The sequence below is a fragment of the Anser anser genome (assembly GCF_964211835.1).
Source record: "Anser anser genome assembly, chromosome: 8".
Taxonomy (NCBI): domain Eukaryota; kingdom Metazoa; phylum Chordata; class Aves; order Anseriformes; family Anatidae; genus Anser; species Anser anser.
Genome location: NC_139728.1, coordinates 22,485,838 through 22,509,984, shown reverse-complemented (window position 1 = coordinate 22,509,984; position 24,147 = coordinate 22,485,838). Strand labels below are relative to the sequence as shown.

Sequence of the window (24,147 nt, the reverse complement as noted above, 5' to 3'; positions counted from 1 at the left end):
AATCCCGTGAAATGCCCCTTGTGACTTGCTTAGCCTGCTCGTCTGACGTTTACGGGCTGCGTTAGGTACGGTATTTCCTTTGAATTCCAGTCATGCGGAGGCTCGGGTTCTGACAGGAAGGTTTTATTAACCTTTGCTGTTTACCCTCCCTGCTCATACGGTTACATATTCGCTTCTGCTTTTAATGATCTCTGATACTGTACTAAAATGTAGTTATAAATAACTCCCTTCTTCAGGTGTACCAGTAACAGTAGTTGTTTTCATGTGTTAATTTCCTCATTTTGAAAAGTAAGTAGTTAATCTCAGTGGCTACCTTATTAGCTATCATTTTTAAATCTGTGATGGAGAAAAATGTTTCATTTGCAATTGGCCTGTTGCCATTCACTTGCAGTTGGCAAACTAAGACAATACAAAGTGTGTATTCAAACATCATAGTGACTCGCCAGACAACGATGACAAGTAGAAGCTCAAAAAAGCCCAGAAATAAAATACCAGTGGGGCAGGAACTTGTATTATATATTTACTGCTATTATACATTTGTACCAAATGCATAACTGAGGAAATTAATGCAATTAAATCATTTTTTATTCATTCTTTGGCCATGTGACACATTCGTGGGAGCACTTGCCACACGCATTTGAATATCTCTGTAACACACAAAATGGTGGTCAGACCCAAACTTCTTCAAATCAAGAAGAATCTGAGTTTGTTTCTGTGCTCAAACTCGATATTGTTTCAGATATAGCTTGGAATTTCCAAGTCAGACATCTACTGGCAATATAATGAAGTTAGCTGTATTTTAATGTATTTACATTATTGTTTTTGAGGGCTGAACTTTTGTGCACCGGTTTTCAACAAGAATGACATCTGTGTAAGAACATCAACGAAGATTTTTTTGGTATATATAATTCTATACATTATATGTTTGTAGTTAAATATATACATTTTTATATTAGACATACAAAACCTAACCTTTAGTAGATTTTGTACATTTTAATGTTTGTTATCTCAAAATTAACAATTGAGTATTTATTTTCAGATGTGTATAAGATATTTTGATAGCTAAAGAATAGCTAAAGAGTATCTAAAGAATTAGCACTTTGTTAGAAAATGAGTTTCTCATTGTTTTTGAAAAATACTCTTTAAAAGTTACTAAATTTTAAAAGTATTTTTTTCTTAACAAGTGCTCCAGCCTTTTTTTCAGGCATTTGATTAATTTTTTATCAGCTTCTCCAACAAATCAATATAGACAGTTCAAAGAACTTATAAGCCAGTAGGTTACGTCTCATGGGTATTGCAAAACAATGCACTTTGGTTAGAAAATTATGTTTACAAAAGCCCCATGATTGTACTGTTTAGTAATATACATCAAAACAACAGTTTTGTGAAGATTTTGTTAAAATACGTGGGTTTTACCATATTCGTAGTTTGAAAAATATGTTCTCTATGAGGTGTTAAGCAAGTCTGATGTTCAGTATTATGTTAGTCTGTATAAATACATATTCTGAAGTATCTCGATACAGATAAGCTACAGAGGAGTTAAAACAAACTTTCTTGGTTCTTCTTTGCAAAGGGAAAATAGAAGTGGCTGCAGTTAGACGTCTCTGTCCAGCCAGTACCAGTAGGAATACAGCACATTTAGATACCAGTTCAGAAACTGTGCTAAAGCTGTCATGGTCTTTTTTGGATAAAAATTAATAGCACATAATAAACACTGTGCTCGGAAATCAAAAAAAAATACCTGTTCTTCTTAATTACAAGTACATTAGCTTCTACTTTTAATATTATAAGATAAAACATAGTAGATTTTCACTTTAAAGTACAGTTAGAACTGAATTTACTTTGACTGTCCATATTTCTGTCTTTATCTCAGGTCACTAGCCAGTGTCTTCTCCTCTACATAGATATAATTTAAACACCTCACAGAATATAGGAGTATGATATTACACTAATGGGTAAGTGCTAGTGAAGAACATAATAAAGACACAAGTTTTAATACAATCAGAATTTGAACTAACACAGTTTTAGAACTTGAACAACCAGGGGCTGTAGATAAATGTATTGATAAATACTGAAAAGTACGTTAATAGTCTGTGTAGAATCAGCACTTTACAGGCCAAAGTCTGTGCATGTGGAAGGGCTTTGCGATCACACAGCTAATCTGCACTGCACATTCGGTGGCTGCAGGAGAGCAGGTTGTGATCACGCTGTGAATTGTTTGCTTTGTTTCTGCACAAGCGGAGTGCCTGTGGTAAGCTCGTCTCACCACACCTAGAGATGGGTTTGGACTTCAATGTGAAACTTGGCTCTTTTACCTGAAACTGAAGTCATTAAATATATCGTGGGACATGTGATTGAGTTCGTAATGTTTCTGTGCAAGATACCACTTGACCATATATCTATATGAAGTCTTTTTTTAATATTATGTCTGTACTGCCCTCTGAAACTGATAGTCCATAAGGATTGTGTTCTGTGTTCTATAGCAACATATGTTTGAGTTATCTACACTGACAAATAAGATTAATGTCCTTTGTCAGGAGAAAGAAGAGTCTTTAATCTACAATTAATACAATTTAATGTAATTTAAAGTTAAAACTTAATCAAATTCATTTTTCACAAATACAGGGTGAATTTCTTTTTCATTTTTATTCCTGTAGTTTTTGATGTTTTAGAAAAGCCTGTTAAAAACTTTGAAGTAACAGGGAATGATTCAGAAAGACTAGTCATAACGATACTGGAAAAAAAGGTTATGACATGAAATGAGAATTTTAAACTATTTTTTCTAAAAGAAATGAGTTTTTATGCAAACATTGAAAAACTTTTCAGCATGAATTTAAGGTTGTGTGAGGTATTTTTCAACCCAGACATCCTCCTCCCCCTCCAGCTTTAATTTAGCTACAGGAAGTTGCCCATCTGATGCTTCGTTTTGCATGAGAAAAAAATACAGGGTAACTTAGTGTAGAGGTGCATGATTTCTAGAAACTTTGGAGATTTAAAAAATTCTAATTCTCTTTTAAATTTTCTTTTAGAAAGTATTTTGGGAAAATAAATATCTTCAGTTATTAAAAATGAAATTCTGTTCAATGAATTACCTATGAGCATCCACAAAATAAAATGAGAAATGTAATTGTGGATATATAATGTCAGTGAATAGTACTTATGTATTTTTTCAGGCTATTTTTGTCTGACACATTAGCACTGCAAAACAGCAAACTGTGTATAGTCTTCCATGATTTAGAGGAAGACCGGTCCTGTTCATAGAAGGAAATAAAGCAACCTAAGGAAGTTCATACCCCAGTCAAACATGAGTGTCTATTCTTGCACCACTGAGATCAAGGACAGGTAATTGGTGTAGCTGGTAGGAAAAAAACAGGCCCTCAAGGGTTTTTCCCTTTCTGAACAATAATCATAATGGTTGCTTGTCACCAGATTAGATAGTACTTGGCATCTGATCAGTATTTTGTGTCACATCTTTTAATACAAATGTCAGTTATTTTTAAGGTTAATGATGAAGTAAAAACGAAAGTGTAAAAATTGAAAGTGTCACAGAAGGAAGGGTTAAATGATAAGCGTTAGAGGCATGAAAACATCACAGAACTGTTATTTCCCCACAAAATCTTTTATGAGCTTGAAATATATGGAATATCTTGCTAAAACTGAATTTAAATTCAAGGAGCTTCTAATTTTCTTTACTGCTCAGCTCTTGCATACTCACCCTACTGGTTATATTGAGGAAAAAATGGTACTTAATAAACGTTTAAAAATTAGGATTTAGCGAAAATGTATGTAAAATGTAGTAGCTGAAAAAATACCCAAAGATTTGTAATTACTTGTATGATACTTGCAACTGCCTAAGATAAGAATGTCTTCATGATGCCTCAGTATCCAAGAATGATCCGTTTCTGACCATGTCTGGTCTTGTCTCAAGAAGTGAGAAGTTAAACAGGTTCTCAAACTCTCTTTTTATAACACAAAGACCAGTAAGGAAAGCAAACTACTAGCTGCAGCTCTGGCGATTAGTGACCTGGCTAAAAGAAAGTATATATACTATGTATATATACACCAGCTCTGAGGTAACTGCTAGAAGCACAAAGAACACAGATTTGCCTTTATCTGAGTCAGTATTTATATGTTTTAACATATAAGAATTTCAGTAATTGCAAGTTACTGAGGGAAAATCCCTCAAGCATGAGTTATGTATTGCTGGACACCTTGAACTTTTGTCACTGCTAGAATAGAGGAAGAAAATCAAAGTGCCTCGTCATGTGCTTGTTGTTAAATAATCTTGCTCAAATGACCTACTGAAGATAAACATTTTTAGACTTAATTCCTACTACACTGTGTGTTTTATGTTGCAGTATCCCAGGTGAGCCTGCCTTAATAGTTTACAAGCTTCTGCTAAGATCACTAAGTTTTTCTTTTGTTTTCAAATGCTGGCTTTTGTCTGTCCTAGGTAGATCAATACTTTCAGTATGTTAAAAACATGGTGATCAATTCTCACTTTAACATCCTCAGCTCTCCACAAATTAATCATTGCCTAGCTTAAATAAAAATACTCAGTTCTCAGGATTACTTACAAATTTATTGTACATTTTATTAACCAAAATACCATATGAAGAGAAATAAATTACAAAAAAATTGTAATGAAATGACTATGGTAATATTTAAGGCGTGAACTAAGACAAAATACTAAATATTTGTAAGAAATCAACCCCCAATTTTACTTTAAATTGTCATGTGAAAAGAAAAATCCAATTCTGTTTTGTATTTATCCTTCTAAGAGATTCAGTACTTTGTAATGATTTTTGGAAGTTCTGGAAGGTTAACCAACATTTCAACCAGCAGTAATTCTATAATGAACAGAATTTAAACAATTTAATTATTTTAAACAATAATTTAAACAATTAATTTGTCTGACTTAAAAATCACAGTACCACTATCACGCAGTAAGGCAGCTGCATGCCTTAGCCAGTTGCGGTGAACAAAGCATGGAAAATAACAAACATTTTTGTAACAGCAAATACACTGAACAATCGGTGATCACATGCTCACTACTCTGTTTAGAGAAAAACAAACTTGTTATGCTGAATCTTGATTTTGAATCAAGCAGCGATTTACTGTTAGGGCAACTTCAGCGTTTGGGTCTCCAAAAGGGATGAAGAACCACAACACAATAGAAAGAAAGGGCTCAGTTCTGCGAAGTGAATAGTTTTCTATAATTATGTTGGTATCAGGGAAAGGGAAAAAGTGCTTAGCAATTTGCAACACTGCACTACAGTCAAGTAACAGAACTTCCACAAAACATTCTTTTCATTTATTATAATGCATTATTTTAATGAGGTGTAAGCCTCAAAGTGCATGCTAAAAGGTAAATTAATTCCCAAACTCCCCTGCCACTGTGACCTATGAACAAATTTAACAGAACAGTCATCTAAAGAAGTTGTTGCTCTCTGAAGCTGTATTAACCAGCAATGTATGTAATGTGAAAGTCATGAATATTTTCCCCTTTTATCTGCTTGTCTCTGAGCGCAACAATGCTTTGTGCAGCGGCTTTCAGATGTGTGCAAGTTTATGATCTCCTTCATATAGAAACTACAACAGGAAACTAGAGCTTTAAAACTGTGGTGTTGCTGGCATAGCACTGGAAAATATTTTAAATTCAAGCCTCATCTACCTTAGGAAAAGGTCATGAGAACTGACTTTTTCAGTTAGTTATCTTAATGTGAGTAAAAATTCCACTCATAGCCATTATTCAGTATCTTTTCCAGGTTTTTAGTAGGCTGTTGTATGGTAAGTGCTTCAAAATTGACCTAAGGACTCCACCTTGTTCTGAGAAGCTGACCCTGAGTGAAGAGGAAATGTATCAGACTCAAGCTACGACCTTTACACTGTCCCTTTCCCTTTCATAACTACGTGAAAAAGGAGGCTGCTGTTGGCTGTGTTTTGCTTACTTCTGCTTCCTGCACAGGACCATGCCACTCAGTGAAACTATCTCTGGAGAATTTTCTTTCCAGGTTAAGGAATTCAGAAAAGTTTTCTTAACTGAATTAAGCCAGATTCATTACAAGTGAAGGAATGTAGAAAAAAAACTTTTTTTCTGAGGACTGAACATGTATTCTCTAGGGAGAGATATGACACAGGGTAAGAAAATCCTGGATGCATCTAAAAGTATCTGCTCTGTGTTCAGACCAAAAGAAATAATTTTATTTGTTGTGTTCTGAAATAAACTTTTTCACTCTTATACAGAGTAAAACCAAAATATTAGGAAAGAAAATTCTTGAGAAAATCATAACTTTTCCAATGAGCGGCATGAGTTTCCTAATTGCCAAGGTTTCTGAACTTTGCCCAACGAACGACTAGTGGGTATCTTAACCAGGCTCCCAAAAATACCTACCAACTCAGCAACAGCAGGGAACAGACTGCTTCCACCTTCCTCGAGACCTTAAGAGCTACGATGCAGTGCTCCCTCTCAACCCTGAGAAGCTGATGTTTGGACTGAGACACGGTCTGCAATGCTTGGATTTGCACTCTCTGTATCAGCACACCTTCCTCCTCAGCACCACGGATAAGTAGGTGCTGGGGAGTTACGCTTTGCTTGTCCCCAGCCCCTTCGTGGAACCGTTTTACTCTGTGAAACGTGTCAGCCCTAGCAGTCTGAATCTCTCTGCTGGGGGAGTGGCAAAGTAGGCTTTCTGCTCCTCTGAGTACCTTTCCTTCACTTCAATTATGTCCCTGTAGCAGCCGTCCTGCCAGTGGAAATTGAACTGCTCCAGCAATTCAGTTCTCTTCTCCTCTGTGCTCACACAGTCAACAGGGGCAGACTGTTGCAGGAATGGGACCTGAATATCTGGGAACAGGAGGAGACCTCGGATAGCAAACCAACCGCCATACTTGGGATGAATACACACGCCATAGATCTTCTGAAAGTAAAAAAGAAAGATCTAGCATGTTTCATGTGGTCTCTAGTAATGGTTGGAGTTCAAACATCAAGTTTTGACGCAATTTCTCACTCCTAGCCCCCTACTGGAGTGCTATAAAGGCAAGAAAGGAAAGCTCTTTCCTGAACGTTTGGCACTGAATTTCCATTTTCCTGTGCCCCCCACACCATACTGTAATGTAGAGGGGTTTCTTTTTGAAACTTTAACATAGGAATTAACTACAGCGTGTTTTTTTCCCCTATTTATAATGTTACAACCAATAGGTCTTTTACATTGAACTTTATTCACCTAAGAAGATTTAAGAGATCAAGATATTCCTCTCTGTTTATCTGCGGGAAGAACTAGTGGGTAAAAAAATGTTGTACAGTTCAGTGATTGCATTTTGGTGTTTTTTTCTTCCCAGACTGTGATTTTGCCTCACCTTTTTCCCCCAAGGATCAAGCTTCACATCCTTTCTCTGGTAGTAATATGCAGCTCCAGCAACATGGGCAGCTGTTTGTGCCAAGAACTTGGGCTTTCGGCTCGGCAGGATCTCATAATCAAAGATGATATCCACTTTCTGGTCAGGGAATTTCTGTGAAAAGACAAAAACATCAGCCCAGACTCATGGGAAACGACTTGCCACCACGGAAATGCTAGATCCTAGCAAATTAGGCACTGTGAGAAGCCTGTAAATTTCCACATCCTGCTACTGAAATCTTATCAGCGAGCTTGCAGCCTTGGATTTTCAAATTGTGACTGTAAAGCACTCCACATAGCTACAGCTTGTAATGGCAGAGACAGAATACGAATAATGCTTCATCCTTCTAAGGAGAAAGTGCAGGGACCTGGAAGGCTTTGCCTACTGCTCAATCCACCTGTTTGTTTATATGCCACAGTAGTAAAAAGAGTATTTCAGGCTCTTACCTCCTTCACGCCTGACAAATGATGAGAAACACACTGATCCACAGGATCCCGGATTATTTTTAACCGTTCTTTGTTCACAAAAGGTTTAAGGGCTTTGTCAAACATCGAAGGCGTGCTGAGGACAACGAAGGCCAGTGTGTCATCTGGGTAGGGGAGATGAAAGGCCGGCTGGAGAACAGCATTGTACCATCCAACCTTTGGCAAAGAAAAACAAATCTCCATTAAAACAGGGACCCCATGCTTTTGCTAGTGGGCATGCAGGAATTTAAAATGCTAGAAAGAAGTGTAGCCACCTTCATTTGCAACCCAGATATGCAGCCTGCCTGAGTGCCTTCCATTCAAACCAGGTTCTTTTGCATACTGGGATTTAGAGTTTCTGAAAGGTGTACTTGATGTGAGAGATAAGAGTGATCTCCCACATTCAGCTCAAGACTGCCCTTTATCCAGCTCTGCTCAGAAACCACAGACGGAAGTACCAGCAACCAGCCTTGCCAATGCAAATCAGATGTTTGGGTTTAGATAAAGCTTTTACAGTTGTTTTCTCTGCTTCTCCCTTGGATCCTTCCTTAGACAAGTTTCCTACTACTTGTGTTGCTTCTTAGTAGGAGTTAGTCAGGTCACAGCCCCTCTGTCACCTGAAACCTCAGTGATCTGATTTAACATGACTCACTTTCACAGCAAGTGCCTATTGTGCCAGTGGAAGCAGGTTCATTATGAATTAAAATCCCGCATACAAATGTCCCTGCCTATAACAAAGAACTCACAGAACCTATATGCCAGAAAAGCAGACCTCTCTGACTAGACAAAGATGCAAAAGACCTCAAAGGGCTTTTAACTGCAGGAGACCACACAGGAAATAAAGCACGGACTACAGTTTATAATCAGCTCAAGAGCTGAAGCATCCAAAGTCTTTTTCTGCTTAAAGCCAGTGCATTGGAGTGAGGTGGTGCAAGTCACAATTAGCTGTGTCACGTGGAGGAGGGGCATCCAGCTGTCACTGACACAGCAGAAAGCTGAATAGCGGCGTGCTCTGAAATCTCCCTGTATCAGTTTAATGCTCTTTTCCAAGAGCACATTCACTCCTCAGTTATTCCTGGTGCAGAGCCATTCGCTGGAGTTCACTGACTGAAAGTAAGGTCCTTATAAGACCCTGTAATCTGTCCCTGTGCTACTTCGTGCCTTCTGGTTTTGCTGATCAGTTGATTCTTGTGATGCCTCTCACTAGTTGGAAGAAGTCTATCATTTTGTGAGTTTATTTCTTATGTTTTGTTTAAATTTTCTGTCTCAGCCAGGAAGAAACTGGTACTTCTGTTTTGCTCATATGACAAGCTGCATGATATACCGCTTCAGCAGGAAACATTTCTGTGTGAAAATGAAGGATGTGAAGCTCCTAGCAGCACTAGAATCCCTCAGAACATCAGCTGTAGTGCATGGATCGTGACACAGCCACAGTCTGAAGCTGTTTTTCGGGGCTGGATGTAACACAGTCCAGAGGGGTCATGCCAGGGTGGCAGGAGGACATGACCAGGAGGACAGGGACAAGACCAGCAACTGCCGAACACGAGGAGGTAATGACTGAAAGCCTCACGCTCCACCACTAACGTATTGCACAATAACACCAGTCTCTGGGTTATGACGACTCCCACTCTCCTGGGATGCCCTAAGGACCAAGTCTAACACTCAGAAAGATGTCTGGTGTAACGCTAATATTGAGCCTGAAGGTGCGAGGTACTGATCACCTCTAAGTATCAGTGAAATTAATGTGAAAGTGACTTTCGAGGTGACAGTAGCAGCCAGACCCGCACATACGTAAGCAAGAGTAAACTCAGTTTACTATAAAGATGCATTCTTACGTCAACCCCGAAGTGTAATCAGTTTTGTGGCTCTTGTTGAAGATGCTGAATTGAGATGCTAAAGAAATTACAGAGATGTGAATCTAAGGTTTGCTAATTTCCCGTTTTACATCAGTCAATACACCAGGGCAAGCTGTAAGAAAATTCAATCTAGAAAGACACAGTGCCATAAGCTTTCCCTCTGGCAGCTGCAGCCTTTTTTTTTTGTCTGGGTTCTGCCTATAATTCTGCTGCCATGCGTTGCGAAAGCAGTATTATTAAATTCTCCTCCACATTTTGGACATTTCCTTTCTCTCAGAGCCTCATTCCCTTTTACTTTCCGCCAGATAACGAATACACCACGGAAGATACTATTATTTTGGGTGACAAATACGACTTTCCCTGAGGAGGGGAAGGTCATGTTTGTTCTAGATAGATTATAATTTTTTCATTGAAGGTCTCTTTCCTACTAGATTAATGTTGACAACGTAATCTTCCCCTTGTAATGGCCGAATAATACAGAGGAGCGGTGGCCTGTCATCATGGAAAACCCAAGCATCACGGATAAGCAGAATAAGGCAGCAGCAACGACCTTTTTGAGGCAAGAGCAGTGACCTTGTACAACTGACTCAATGTCTTGACTGGCTGACGGCTGAGGAAACAAACCAGTATTTGATTTAATAACGGTGCGAGAGGTTTGAAAGACTTTTAAGCAGGGGCAAAGAGGGTTCGTGGGTTAATCAAGGAACAGCCCCACCGTGGAGCACACAAGGGGCCGAAATTGGCGCTGAAATGCGGAGCCGGCTCAGCGTTTAGATTAAATTTTAAACCCGCTGGAGGGTTTTTTTAAAGAGGACTTTACTCTCCCCGGGGCCACCCGTACCCTTCTTTAGCCCCCTTCCTCAGCCGGGCCGGACGGGCTGCCCGGGGCACCTTTACCCCAGCGCCCCCCTCAGCCCCGTGCCCTTCCCCCCCCCCTCCCCCTCCCCCCCTCCTCCTCCTCCTCCCCCCCCCCTCCTCCTCCTCCTCCTCCTCCTCCTCCTCCTCCTCCTCCCGGCTCCCGGTCTGGCGGCGCCCCCTGCCGCCGAGCAGCCGCCGGGTGGTGACGTCACCGCGGGTGACGTCACGACGGTCCCCCCCTCCCTCCCGGCATGACGTCAGTACCTTGAAGGCGTGCACCTCGAAGCCGAAAGGGCCCAGCGCGCCGCGGAGCCGCTCCGCCACGCGGCCCTCCATGCCGCCCGCCGCGCGGGGCCTCACGGGAAGGGTAGTTCTGGCCGCCGGGAACGCGAGGCGCCGCGTCTCCTAGGAGACGGTCCGCCCCTCAAAGCATCATGGGAGTTGTAGTGCGCGCCTCCATCCCCGCCGCGCTGGGTTACCTGGCGCGGACTCCATGTCCCAGGGTTCCGCGCGCGGGGCGGGGCAGGGGCTCCGTGTCTTACTGGCGGTTGGGTTACCGCCTCAGCAGGGACCCGCCATTTCTGCCCGGTGTGCTGTTGTGCGTCCAAGAGGGGCATTGCCTCTGTTTAGAGCTAATTTTCCTCACAGTCGCGCCGTGTGTCCACCCATACTATAACACGCTGTATTGTGCGCTTGTTTTTCATCGTGCGCTGTTTGAAAGCCCCCTGTCACTGTGTGGTGAACGATGCTTACTAAAACAGTTAACAAAGCCTCCACGTTAAAACTTTCCCTATCTGAAAGCACATATTCTTTGCAGCTCCCTATAACCTGTCAGCACATTTGCCACATCAGAGACCAAGCCTCAGATTTGGACTTTTTTACCATAACCTTTATAGCAGCTTGCCATAATCCTTATGGTTAGTTCTGCAACCTTTTCCCACTGTTAATCCTGAGTTTTGTGAAATGTCAGGACATCAGACCTGCCAGTTCTTTAGGACAGAACTGCTTCGGTTTTACAAATTTCCTTCCTTCTGGAGTTCCCTTTACCTTCTAGAACCCCAAAAGCTGTTTCTTATTGTATCCATGCCCTCTGTAGGAGGAGGACAGAAGGATCGCATCTTTTTTTTTTTTTCCTCTATATACTTCTTTCTGTATTTCCAGCTTCTGAAATTGAACCAGCTTACAACCTGTGTTCTTTCCTGGACTAAGTTATTTTCATACAAAATAAGTTCCTGCCCTTCCCCTCAGATCATCAATTCAGTCTGTGAATTGACTGAGCAGGAGCAGGACTTCCAGCAGCTGCATAATAAGCTAGAAAGTAGTGAAGGTAAAGGCACTGCAACCACTGCAACTGAAGCAATATGGGATGGTACAGAGCCTGTAAACCTCTTACACAGATCACTTCTTGTCTAGGTTGCTGAAATCCCAGTGAAGAAACAGCAGCCTGTGAATATAGCCTGGCACAATGCAGCTCCATCTCTGTGCTAAACAACTGAGCACAATGTGCTGGATACGAGGCAGAAAGGGCTTTTTGAATTTGTGATTTCTTCCTTTGCCTTTTCTTCAGTGATCCAAAACTCTGAGTACATCTACTTCTCAGGAGAGGAAATGGACAATGGAAAACAAAATTAAAATGATTTTCCAGAGGTCCGTGACCAACCTTGTTTTCGAGTTGGGTGTCCTCACACGAAGTCCTTTGCTGAAGCCCTTTTAACTCACAATATTTAGTCAGCTCACCAAGTTGCCTTTGTAGGTGCAGATATTAGTTCAGATATTTGAATTCTTAATGTGCATCTTGCCTACTTTTCTATCCAAATATATTGGCTGTCCCAATTGGACCAGGAGGACAGGGCTTCTGTAGTCTGCAGAGCATACAGCATGGTGGCAGAGGGGAATTCATGCGTTAGTGCTGTGCTCTGCCTGTCGGGGATTGGTATGGGACAACTTTGAAACCATCTTACCGGGTGTTCCTTGATCCTATTCTTATTCCATGTGTCCCAGCACCTGAAGGGCTAGGTTGGGACCTTAACACCTTCTGCCTTTCCCGTTTGCTGTTACAGAGGACATTCTGTGATTGGCACTCTCTGTAGCTTGGAGGCCTTGCCAAGGAGGACAGAGGGGTTGAAGTGTGAATGCCATAACTAGCAATTGCTTCACTAGCTGTGTGGTGATTATTCATCTTATCTGTATCCCAGATCTAAGACCTTTGTAGATTCAGGGATAGTGCAGGGAAGGTACTCAAGGAAAACCCGTAACTTGTCACCCTTTCTTTAAGCAGCAAAAAGCTACAAAATAATGACTGTTTGAGGAAAGAGTTGGAGCAACTGCAGCATAAAGTCAGTGAGTGTTGTCGTGTTCTGCTCCTGGCAGTGGTCTGAAATCCGAATCTGAGTTTAACAACTTCTTACTGCCCAAATGGTCTACCAGAAACAGCCCTCAGTAGGAAGCACTGTAATGTTTTAGTTGTGAATCTCTGTTCATGCCAATGAAACCAGGGAACAGTGGTGAACAGACAGCACTTGAGGAGAAGTAGAGAAGGATACACAGGGCTGGTGATTTGTGACTCCATGCTGTGCTCTGGGAGAGCTGTGGGAGGAGAAAAGGCAGCTTGCCTGCACCCTTGAGTCCATCCCTTGCCTTGGGAGAGCTGTGGGTGGATATAGTTTTGTAAGGTTTTGCAAGGTTTTGCCTGGCAACAGAGACAGAAAATCAGATACAGAATTTAGTTTAGCCTTGGCCTTTTTCTTGGTCTGTGTGAAGTCAAGTTGCTTTGCTGCACAGGTCAACTACAGGAAGAACTATTGAACCAGATGTCTACGACTGGTGAAATGAAGAGAAGTCAAAGTTGACACTGCAAAGTGTGCTGCTTTATAGTCATGCCTTCCATCCAAAATGTAGCACTGGACGGTTTGATGACCTCTGGCAGACCTACTGTTGGGATGGGCTAGCTTTGCAAGTGCGATCTGTGGAGAAGAACTGAGTGTTGAAACTTATCTATGGAGAGTTTACTGTAAATAGTAGCCAGGCTGCAAATGCTGTTGCTGCTGGCAGAAGAGGAAGTATTTTTATTAAATGCTGTAGTGCTACCAGAAGGCTGTGATTGAGAAAGCTGGTGTGCAAGGTGTTCTACAGGCAACTTTCTTGCTTAACAAGCTTGCTGAAACAGCAAGAAGAAGCCTTCCCTTTCCATTGTTGAATGATGGAGGGCAGTTAAAAAGGCGTGTCTTCAAAACATGTATAACTGGGGAAAAAATAAACACGTGTATGTACTCTGATACAACAGTTCCTACTGCAGCCACAATGAAGCAGGTATTGTTGCAGAAGTGGATGACCTTTGAAAAAGGAAGAATCAGAAAAGACGTGATGGGAGAAGAATAGGGAAAGGACAGCTGGGGGCCAACAGTTGGACGGTATCTTTTGCACCAAGCAGCAGGTTACTATTCCTTTGGAAATCTCCTGCTGCAGGAGGATATTTGCACAGCCATTTTGGGCTAATTTGCTTTCCAAGGGGAGATGAAGGCATGCCCTCAAATTCTCTGTAGAGTAAGGTGATCACTGTGGGCAGAACACTGCTTTTCTGCATGTAGCAAAACTTAATTCCTGCTGAGGAGGGCTAGCATGAAGAAAAGATTACAGATTATGGCAGGTAGGGTGCTATTGTGGACTGAACCCAGAAGACAAGAAGAAAAAGAGGTGCTGGGAAAGTGTTCACTAATGGTGTCATGTTATATGTCCAGCTGTCTACTTTTCTCATTCGTTCCAGCCTCATCTGGACATGATTTTTATGCAGAGTTTAATAGCACGGATCATAGGCTGCCTCTCAGAAATGCTTGGAAGTGATTGTCCCATCTTTCTCACAGGTGCTAGATCTGCTGAGCAGGCACAAAACACAGTCTTCTAGTTCAGACAAACTCAGGATGGAAGTGTGGAGCACCCAGCAGAAGCTTGGCACGTCAGATAGAGGGGCTACACCTTCAGGGAATTTTTGGGGATGCTCAAATTTGTGCTTGCCATGAAAACTGCTGCAGGGGCAAGTGGAGCTCTGGGGTTTGAAGGGGAGTAATGGGAGCTGCAGGAGTGTGTCACAGGAGGGTGCTACTGGCTGGTTGTTGTTCACAGCTAGCAGCTAGCTCTCACAGGGCCTGCACTGGCAAGCTGAGAGATGGTGGGGACTGATCTCTCATTATATTGTTCTTGTTCTCTGTCTTTCCATATGCTGTCCTTTGTACCTGCTTGGATATAGTGTTTGTCTTGTGGGCACAATTTATTTCCATAGAACCGTTTTTGCTGATGCTGAAGGTGGAAGATTCGTCAGCCTTGTGAGGGAAGGTCTTCCTGAACTGGCAAAGCTTGAAGCAGGTATGAATGAAGTGTCTGTCCTGTCCTGGAGAGGACCTCTGGCTAGATGCAGGCAATGTATTTGGTCCTGGGACAGCTAGTGAAGGGGGTGAAATGTCAGACCGTCACCAACAGAGGCATTTGTGTCCTGAGAGTCAGCACCTTCAGCTAATCCCATGTGGGTGTTGTGAATGAGTACCTGCTGTTCCCTTCCTGGCTGTCCTTGGAACCGAGCTGACAGGCTCTGAGTTAGCTCCCTGCTTCCCTGAGCCCCCTGATCCTCCTTGCTTAATCAGGAGTGCTGCTGCCTCCTCCCCGAGCCCTCTGTCAGGGCAGTAGCTGACTCCACACGCTCTCCTGGTTGCTAGTTAGACAGTATCTGACTTTTTGCTGAAATGACAGCAAGAAGAGGTGCTCATGTGAATTGCCTATGCTCTAACTTTTTCCCGGTTCCCCAGCCCCCCTTCACTTTCCTTTCTCACCGTGCTCTGCTGCTGGGAACTAGATTTGTTCGTGCCTCTAGCCCCTGCTTGCTTGGCTCTGACCTGCTCCCTGGAGAGAAGAGACGTCGGAGCTTCCCTGCTGAGGATCCTTAGATCTTTCTGGCTCTGTTTCACTGTCTCCTTCTCTGTCCAACCCCAGCTGCCCTGGGACAGCTGCCAGATGTCCTAACTGTCACAGGTTTAGCTGGAGGTTCGTGTCACTGTCCCCAGCCTTTGCTTTCCCATACAGCCCTGTGTTACAGTAAAACAGCAGCCAGAGAACATGCATCAGTCCTCAGGGGGAAAGCAGTGATGTCCTTTTGAGGTGTCCGGGGCACAGATGTGTGTGTGTGTATATATATTTATTTATTTATTGGGAAAACCACAGCCACCCGTTCATCTCCCTCAGGCTAGTGCTGACACCACACGGGCTACAGCACGATTTTTTGTCATCATGAAATGCTCACACAGCACACAGAAGGATCTTTCATTCTCTGTGTTCTCCGGAACAGTAAATAAATATCACCAAGCCCCAGTGTTGTATTGCCTGTAACGTAAGGGATTTTCCTTCTGCTTTCCATCCAGAGCTCTTGAAACCTTTTCTGACCTGGTTAAGGGACCATTGCCCTGCATTAGGTAGGGGCACAAGGCAGACAGACACACAAAGTGTTTGAAGACTCATGGCGGTTTCATGCTTGAAATGGAGTTAAAGAGTATCTTAGTTCCTTGTCTGCTCTTCTGATCTTTGTCACTCTTGACCACAGGCATATTAATGTCTGTCTTTATTAGTAGGGAAGTACACTGAGTGTGGAGGTCAGCACAGCTCTATTATTATTAGGTTTTCTTCAATAAAGGGTATTGTATCAACTTGGTGAGATGTTTCCAATAACGGAAACTTCATCGCAGTTCTCCTATAATTAAATATTGATTCCCTGTATCTTTCTAGAAAAGCCTAAGGCCTTCCCTGATTGTGTCACTCTCCTACCTACTGTCAGGCTATGATGGGTCTTTGCTGTCAATATCGGCATAAAATGTGCCCACTCCTCTGCTTTTTCCTGCACTGGCCTCACAGCACACTGCCTCGTGAGATTCTGCCCCTGAAGTTGTGCTGTAAATCCGATCAGGGAGCCTAACAAGTGCATCATTGTGTTTTGTTTTGTATTTTTGTTAATTGTTATTATTTTAAGCGGTGTGTCTTACAGCGTTGCTGCAGGAAAAAAATTGTGCTGGCACAACTGAGACGACAGGGCTAGGTGGGGAGGCAGATGTTCTGCTGCTTGACACTTGATCTGCTGAAAACACGAGTTGCTCAGCAGCAGTGCCTTCTGCTGCTGCGTGGCATGAATTTGTCAGAAATCCTGTCAAAGATGTTCTCTCACCATCTCTACGCCCAGTAATAGTTGTTCCAGTAGGCTGAGCTTAAGGAACCGTTAGCGCTACCCTTTTGCTTCAATCAAATCTACCATCTGAAAGATGAATTGAAAAGTCTCTTCTTGAAGGAGGTACCGCTCATTGAGTCTGTACGGAAAGGCAGAGGTCGTTGGAGTACGTGAGGAATAGTTTCTATGTCACTAACATTTTGGGATGTGGTATTCCAGCCTCCTTTTGGCTTATAGATCTGGCGGTCAGGTGAGGCATCCCGTTGTCCCTTCGAACACAGACCTACCCCTGCACTGGGAGGGTTTGGCGTTGTGGCTGTGGCTTTGAGCAGAAATGAGCTGGCCACTCTGTATGTTTTAATCCCGCGTGATTTAGTGTTGGTTGGAGCCATGGGTGTCAAAGAACATACGAAATCCAATGCCTGAACGAGGTTTGTGTATCATAGAACCTCCTACCTTATGCCACTGATTGAATTCCTGAAAGAATAAATAAAATGATATTAAATAAGAATAGCAGCAGTTTTTCCATGATGTAAGAGGTATCACAAAAGCTGGTGGAGGCTTAGGCTCGGCAACTTCATTCCTGAACTTTTGACCTAACCTGCTGGTTGCTTCATTTCTTTTAGAGAGAAGCAGGAACTTGTTGAGAGAGGCAGAGTGGTTTTCTCCATCTCTGGGTGAGGATTTCTACCTCAGGGTTCAATCTCAAAGGCGTCAGATCCCATAAAGCTTCTAGCACCACAGAGACCAAAGCGCCTGAAGGTAATTAGTGAAGTGTGGCTGGTTCCTGTGCCCTCAGGATCTGAAGAGCCTAGCTAGGTTTTCCACGATAATGCAAATGGTAGAGTCTGCAGAACCTATTTATGTCTGCTGTTCAGGCCACTCCAGAGTTCATACCGATAATTTGATCAGAGACACTTGCTGTGCCCAGTTTTTCTGATCGGGGTGAGTAAAAGGCATGTAAAGGTGTGGAGGCAGTAGGATTTGGAGCACTTAGGCCACAGTTAAAACTTTGCTCTGAGAGCACTATTGCTATGCAAACGACAGAGTTAATGTGTGTGTGCCTGCCTGCTCTTTCATCCTCCCCCCCGTCTGGTGTCAGGGTAATGTAAAGCTGCATGTGAGGGCCAATTATGATACTTATCACTTCCCCTGACAGCGCCAAGATACCCCCTTTTTAATGTGGCTCCATCTTTGTTTTGGTGCTGACACACAGCCAGCGAGATTAGGCAGGTGAAAATTGCTCACTTCAAGAAGGTTCATCTCTCAGCCTCTTTATCCTTTTGGATTTCTGCCTTGCTTTTAGGATACAAAAAAACCCTTGCGTTTGCATTAACACTTAGCATTAAAGGAAATCGGGAACAAAGGGCTAATGTTCCTTTAAAAGAAAAAATTCATGCCCTACTTTAGTAAGATGCTTAAGATTCTTGTGAATGGAGGCTGTAAGGCATATTAAACTGCCCTGTATTCTGTTCTTCCAATTCACAAATCCTGCTGATTCAGACTTTACTAGCAAACCTGCTACAATTTGTAGGTGCCGTTGTAACATGTCAGGTCGTTGTTGGGACAACTCCTAAGGAGCCTTCATGTCCCATTAAGGGGTTAAGTTCTTCTCTTTAACATTTTATTCTGAGGCATGTGCCAGGTATGGGCTCCTATATAGATCTTTGCCAAACAGATGCCGATGCAGTGTCCTTCATTTAACATGAACCTAGTTATCTGTCACTTAGCATTAGCAGTAAATATTTATATCATAGTAGCATCAGAAACCCTGACCAATACGAGAGCAGGAACACCCAGGAGCTGTGTTGACACATGGGCACCTATTTTAATTTGAACTTGTATAGCTTGTGAGGATGCTTTTTGGTATTTCTCTGCTTCGGTATGATGGATGAGGATGTTTTTGTATTAGAATTTTACATGAATTGCAGTCCACAGTGAACCAGCAGTGCTGGAGAGGCTAGACATAGGCTGTCATTTGTTCTTAGGGCTGGCGTATGGGGTAAGGAGTCTGGGGAAGGCCAATTCCTTGTTCTGACGCAGTAAAGATATCTCCACACTGTGTTTTGAGCTGGAGGAGAGTGATACTGGAAAAGAGGACAGAAATATGCTGAAGCAAATGACCCCAGCAGTGACCTAACAGCCTGCCTGAACTAAATCTGCATGACCTTTAATGTTAATCAAAAGATGCTCTATTTACTACATGGAACAAATAACACATGTAGAGAATATTGACTTCCCAAAGCAGGCAAGCTCTTCTTCTGGACTTGGTTGGTTTGTTGGACTTACCAGAACTGGAAGCTATGAGGTGTGGGGCAGACCTAAGAGAGGCAATTCAAGGAAGAGAAACAGGCATTTTGATAACAGTCATCACAGACCCACCACGTCTCCCTACCTGTACCTGAGACCTAAAATGTTAACGTTCTTTAGCTTAGACCTATACCCTATACATTTACAACACCGCTCTGTGTATTCTCTTCTCTCACCCCAGGTGACACACTGGTGGAGGGCCTGATTTCTGGTGCATTGATCTGCTTTTGCAGTTGCCTACTGGCTTGCAGAGGGAGAGATGCTGTGGTGCCTGTTTGCAGTGGGGGGTTTCCTCCAAGGTCAGAGAATTCCTTCTGCAGCCTTTTGCTTCAGCCCTCTCCCCTGTCATGGGGTGGGATATATGATCCTGTCTTCTGACCTCCCACTCGCTGAGCCAGAACAAATTGAGAGAATTTTGTGTGCTGCCTCTATTAGTGCCTTCAAATGTTTTTTTTCCAAAATATATTGCAAATTTTGGATTAGATTGGGTCTTGTTTAAATGGGATACATAGATTGTGCCATTTAGGGAGACTGTACGTAGCAAGAACAGAACAGATACAAACTGATCTTAAATTTACCCTGTCTGACGAGACCCAATATGGAATAACTGACTTGACAGGTGTTGGTAAATTCCTTCCTCTTCTGTGTCTCAAAACAGGCTCAGAAATCTTATTCTTTGAACAGAAACTTCCATGAGCACCATAAAGGAGGGACTGATAAGTTTGTTTTATATGAAGAGAGTGCAATAGTGGGGAGAAAAAAAAAAAAAAAAAGGGCCTTGTGAAATTTCTTAATACGGTTTGAATTTTTTCGCCCGTTTTCTTCTGAGAGAATTTAATTTTAGAATTGCTGGCTGGTGAACGAGAAGGGAAGAGACAAAGGATGGCACTTCAAAAAGCCTTAGAAGATGGGGAGGGGGGAGAACTGCCTATTTAACGGTGAAAGCTGCGTAGTCTAGCACATGGGATAATGCCGGAGACAGATCTGTAGCATTTGCTTTGATGTATACTTCTCAGTCAATATAAAGGACCTTGGGATGTGGCACAGATTTCGGAATCCTGCGAAGGGGACACAGCAGAGCCTGGTTAGGACTGGTCTGAAGAGCAGGCAGAGAATGGTGGTGCTAGTCTGAGAGCAGCAGCAGTAGTAGTCGTCGAGTGGGGGCTTGAGCACAGACCAAGACTGGACACAGAGGCAGAGGCTGCTCCTGTGATCTTCATCTCAGTCAGCTCTATGAGCTGTGGCTTTTGCTTTGAAGGTTAATCTGAGATCAGTTAGTTTTCCCTCATCAGGGAACAGCTGCTTCCCAGAGTTCGACTCCGCATCTTATGGCGGATCTGAATGTGTGAACAGCCATTAGCAGATCATGGTCAGGGTATAAAGGCCCGCTTGGATGGCTTGAATGTAAGTGAACAATTCTCTGTCACTCGGTGTGGGCCACCAGGTGAGACTCTAAAACAAAGGGAGCTGTTTTCCCAATGCTTCTCTCAGCCCTTTTTGAAAAAAAAAAAAAAAAGAGAAGAAAAAAAGAGAGGTTCTGCTAGCCAGCCACAAATAACGTTGTGCACAATTCCACCGAAAAGACTTGAGATCCTTTAAAAAAAAAAGGTGAAAACACTTATCCTTCACCCAAGCTCATCAGTAAGGAAATGGAAGAAATGATCAGGCTTGGTCCCCTTGGGTGATCAGATGGCATAGTCAGGATCAGCACAAAGGAAAACCGCTAATTTTGCAGTGGTCTCCAGCAAAACCCTTCTCAGTCTGAATTAAATGAATCCCTAAGTCTGGCTGAAAGGCATGTTCCAGAAACCATGAGCCTTGTCTTGTTCCAAGCAGAACCTATAATTTAGCATCGAGAGCTTCTGTTACTCGGATATAACAGCAAGATTTTAAAGAAAATACCAAGGAGGCCTAGCTGCTCATCCCTCTCGTTGCAGCTCTCGGGAAAGACCAGTGTGAAGGAAACACTTTCATGCTTGTGAGAGCCGTTCTGTGGCAACTGATGTGTCTAATTTCAGAGCAAAAGTACTTCTGAAGGAGAGAGGATTAAAACAGGGGAGGGGAGAAGTTACCCTGCGGGAGATTGTCAACAGATGTTCCATTATAGTTCAAAGAGCGTTAGCAAAAGGCTTCTGCTGCAGGGATGTATTAATTCTGGGCAGTTCATCACAGGGAGACCTGTTTTATGGCTGGGAGGATACCTCTGGTAACTTACTTAGCTCTTTCTTTATTTGAACTGTGGGTGGGGGATTGGGTCTACCTGTAAACAGAGAGGGAGTTGAACAGTAGGAACAAAAACACGCTTATTTTCTTGCAGCTGTGACCACTGCCCCTCTGATCAAGATCATGCTGGTTTTGTGGTTCAGGGAGTTATTTGGCTGATGGGTCTTTCAAAAGAAAAATTATTACAGAGGAACTGAGGCTAACCATTGTTAAACTGCTAGTGCATGAGAAGCAGACCTGCGTTAAGGATGCCTTTCAAGTGCATTTATTAGACAGGAAGTGGGAATAACTCCACAGAAGGCTGTGCAGGCTGCCATGCAGATAAGTACATTGATCCCTTTGTCTTCAAAATGCACAAATCTATCAAGTTTGACACTGGCTAGCATCCTCTCTATGTTTCCTTCATATAATAGTTAATGACTGCTTATAAGAGCTTACTGATGTTACAGAATCTGATATGGCACAGGATCTAGTTTGCAACCTATGCATCCCCAGCCACAATTGAAAAGTCCCCTCCAGGGCAGATTTAAGTGCTTTACTTTCTGAGACTGGTCTGAAGTTGTGCTTTGCGTAAGAGCTGATTTTTCTCAGATCTGTGAGGAAACAGCATTGGTGTGTGGAAGTGTCTTCATTCAAACGTGATTTGATGGAGAATTTTGAAGACCTTGATCATCTTACAAAATTCTGGGGAATTAAACAAACAAACAAACAGTTTTGGAGGCCTAATACTGACAGAGACTTTTGTTAGCAGTCATGGTCCTCCAGCTTTGCCTATCACTTGGCGACATATCAGTAGGACCACATATTTGGCTCTTTCATGGCTGGGAAATGCATGACTTCTTTTTTCTTTGTGGTCGATGGGAGGGAAGATTGGAGAGAAGATCCCTATCTCACTTTCTGCTGTGCAATAATGCAGAGGTAGCAATTAGACGTGAGCATCCCTGGCAGAGGTTCAGGAGGTACAATAAGAAAAAACTTTCCCTCTTCTCCCATGAGAAATCTGTATTTTTACAGAATTGAATATAGTCATCGGAAATTAAATATGAATAATTTGGAGACGTAGCCTCCTGTTTCCTTCCTAGGTATCTGGAAAATGACAATAGGCATTCTCTGTTCTCCCCAGAATGAGAAGGTATGAGAAGAACATTGCTTGGCTACTGGCTAAAAGTTTCAAGGGTTATATATAATTTCATAGCCTTCATTACTGAAAGTTTTCTGCTGTGCCTCCCTGGCTTGCTTCTGCACTCCTGCTCCCTGGATCAGTGCGATGCTTCCTGCATTCTGCTTTAAATGGTCACAAGCACAGGACTGTTATCCATGGGAGAACCTCATGGCGTTATTGGTCTTACCAGTTCCACATGCTGCCTTGTCCACTCCAGAGCTTTTCATAGCGGTTTCTCTGCCTCTCTGCACACTGTAGCCTTATGTACAGACTTGCAGTGTGACATGGTGGAGAAGATACACATTGTCAAAACTAAACCCGGACAACTGAGTGGGTAGAGAACTGGTGTTTGGCCCAGGTAGTCCTGCCTGTGGTGCAGGAGCTCTTAATACTGTCATTCTTCAGCTGCTCAATCCAGCTTCCCTTCAAAACAGCTGCTCAAATCCCCTTCCCTTCAAAACATGAACCTAGAGAGGGAAAGAGGGCAGGGTAGAGAAAACAGGTGGGTCTTAAACTCTGCTTTCTTTTATCTGGGTTTCTTTCCCTCCCATTTAGCTTCAAATGTAAGTGATTTGATTGATTCTTGTCCCTGTACTAATTAATTATAATTGTGCCTTAGCCTAGGAGGCATTAAAACTAAGCACCGAGGGACCACCAAAAGCAAGTGCTGTGTTCAAGGGGACATGTGGAAATTGGCAACAGTTTTTTTTCTGGTTCTGACAAAGTCTGCTTTGCTGGATTGGGAAGATGAAGCCCACGCAACTGGCCCACGGTCCACCTGCAAACCTGGCTGCCTCAGAGATTGCACCACCTGGCTGGGAGGTCAAACCGGGCTGGGCAAAGGCAGTAAGCTTCGTTCCTCCTGAGGGTGGCTGCCTGCAGAATCCTGTCCTGCTGCTGCATCTCCAGCTAATGCAGATCTGCTCTGTGCTAGCTCTCCAACAGGGCAGCTCACCAGTTTGCTCTGAGAACGAACTGGCTCCAAGCAATGTCGGTGATAGAACAGAGGAAACTCCAACATAAACCACAAGCATAATGCTGACTTCAGACTTGAAAAGACTGGCTTAGTTGTAGCATGTTTGTTCCGTTACTTAGTTCTTCTGTTCTGTACAGTTGTATTGTTGGGACAGTACTGAAATCTCTGCAGGCTTGGGTGTTCAGCCCTGAGTCTATTCAGATTACTCAGCAAGCACTTTGCTGACCTAAGAAGTGTTTGTTATCTCCCCACATCCTCTAGATCTTCCAGGGGTTTGCTTTTCTAGATTTGCTGTGGGAACTCTTTCAGAAACCACGTAAGCCCGATGACCAAGTATTTTTACCTACCATATTTTGCTTTTCCAGGAGAAGCTCCTGTAGCATAGAGTCTGTGGCACAAGCTGGATGATTTTGCACAATTACTCTAACAGTTAGAGTAGACTATTAGCTGGGGAGGGACTCTGTCAGTTCTGCAGCAAGATCAGGACTTTTGGAACCAACCCTGAGCACTTGCCTCCCTGGGGGTCTGAGCTCCCAAGGGGCTCAAGACAGCTAGGAAGCTAAACAAGAAGTATGTTCATTTCAGTTTGCTTTGATTTCTGTACTATAGAAAGAAGTATGACAGATGATGCTACTTAGGCTTGGATTAGACTGGCTTTGAAAATATTTCTGTAAATAGAGTTCAGGGTTGCAGTTGACAAC

The 24,147-nt window shown here is 42.9% G+C and overlaps 1 protein-coding gene and 1 long non-coding RNA gene across 2 annotated transcripts; one reads left to right on the top strand and one right to left on the bottom strand.

The window, feature by feature from the left end:
• Window positions 1-4,569: 4,569 nt before the first annotated feature.
• Window positions 4,570-11,066, bottom strand: MMACHC (metabolism of cobalamin associated C). Its single transcript, XM_083846974.1, has 4 exons — window positions 10,841-11,066; window positions 7,845-8,039; window positions 7,360-7,512; window positions 4,570-6,920 (listed from the first exon to the last, which is right to left on the bottom strand). Exons 1-4 carry the CDS (start codon window positions 10,910-10,912, stop codon window positions 6,624-6,626), a joined length of 717 nt encoding a protein of 238 aa, XP_083703100.1. The 5' UTR covers window positions 10,913-11,066; the 3' UTR covers window positions 4,570-6,623.
• A 767-nt stretch (window positions 11,067-11,833) lies between these two features.
• On the top strand, window positions 11,834-24,042 carry LOC310903537. The gene is made up of 2 exons (XR_014587603.1): window positions 11,834-22,972; window positions 23,090-24,042. It is a non-coding gene; the product is annotated as an uncharacterized lncRNA (long non-coding RNA).
• The last annotated feature ends 105 nt before the right edge of the window (window positions 24,043-24,147 follow it).

What these genes read in the sequence shown, in the direction of transcription:
- MMACHC (XM_083846974.1), bottom strand. Translation starts at nt 10,912, where the DNA reads ATGGAGGGCCGCGTGGCGGAGCGGCTCCGCGGCGCGCTGGGCCCTTTC. An exon ending in TCGAGGTGCACGCCTTCAAG is followed by an intron (nt 8,040 to 10,840) that starts GTACTGACGTCA and finishes TCTTTGCCAAAG; the next exon opens with GTTGGATGGTACAATGCTGT. An exon ending in ATTTGTCAGGCGTGAAGGAG is followed by an intron (nt 7,513 to 7,844) that starts GTAAGAGCCTGA and finishes GTCTTTTCACAG; the next exon opens with AAATTCCCTGACCAGAAAGT.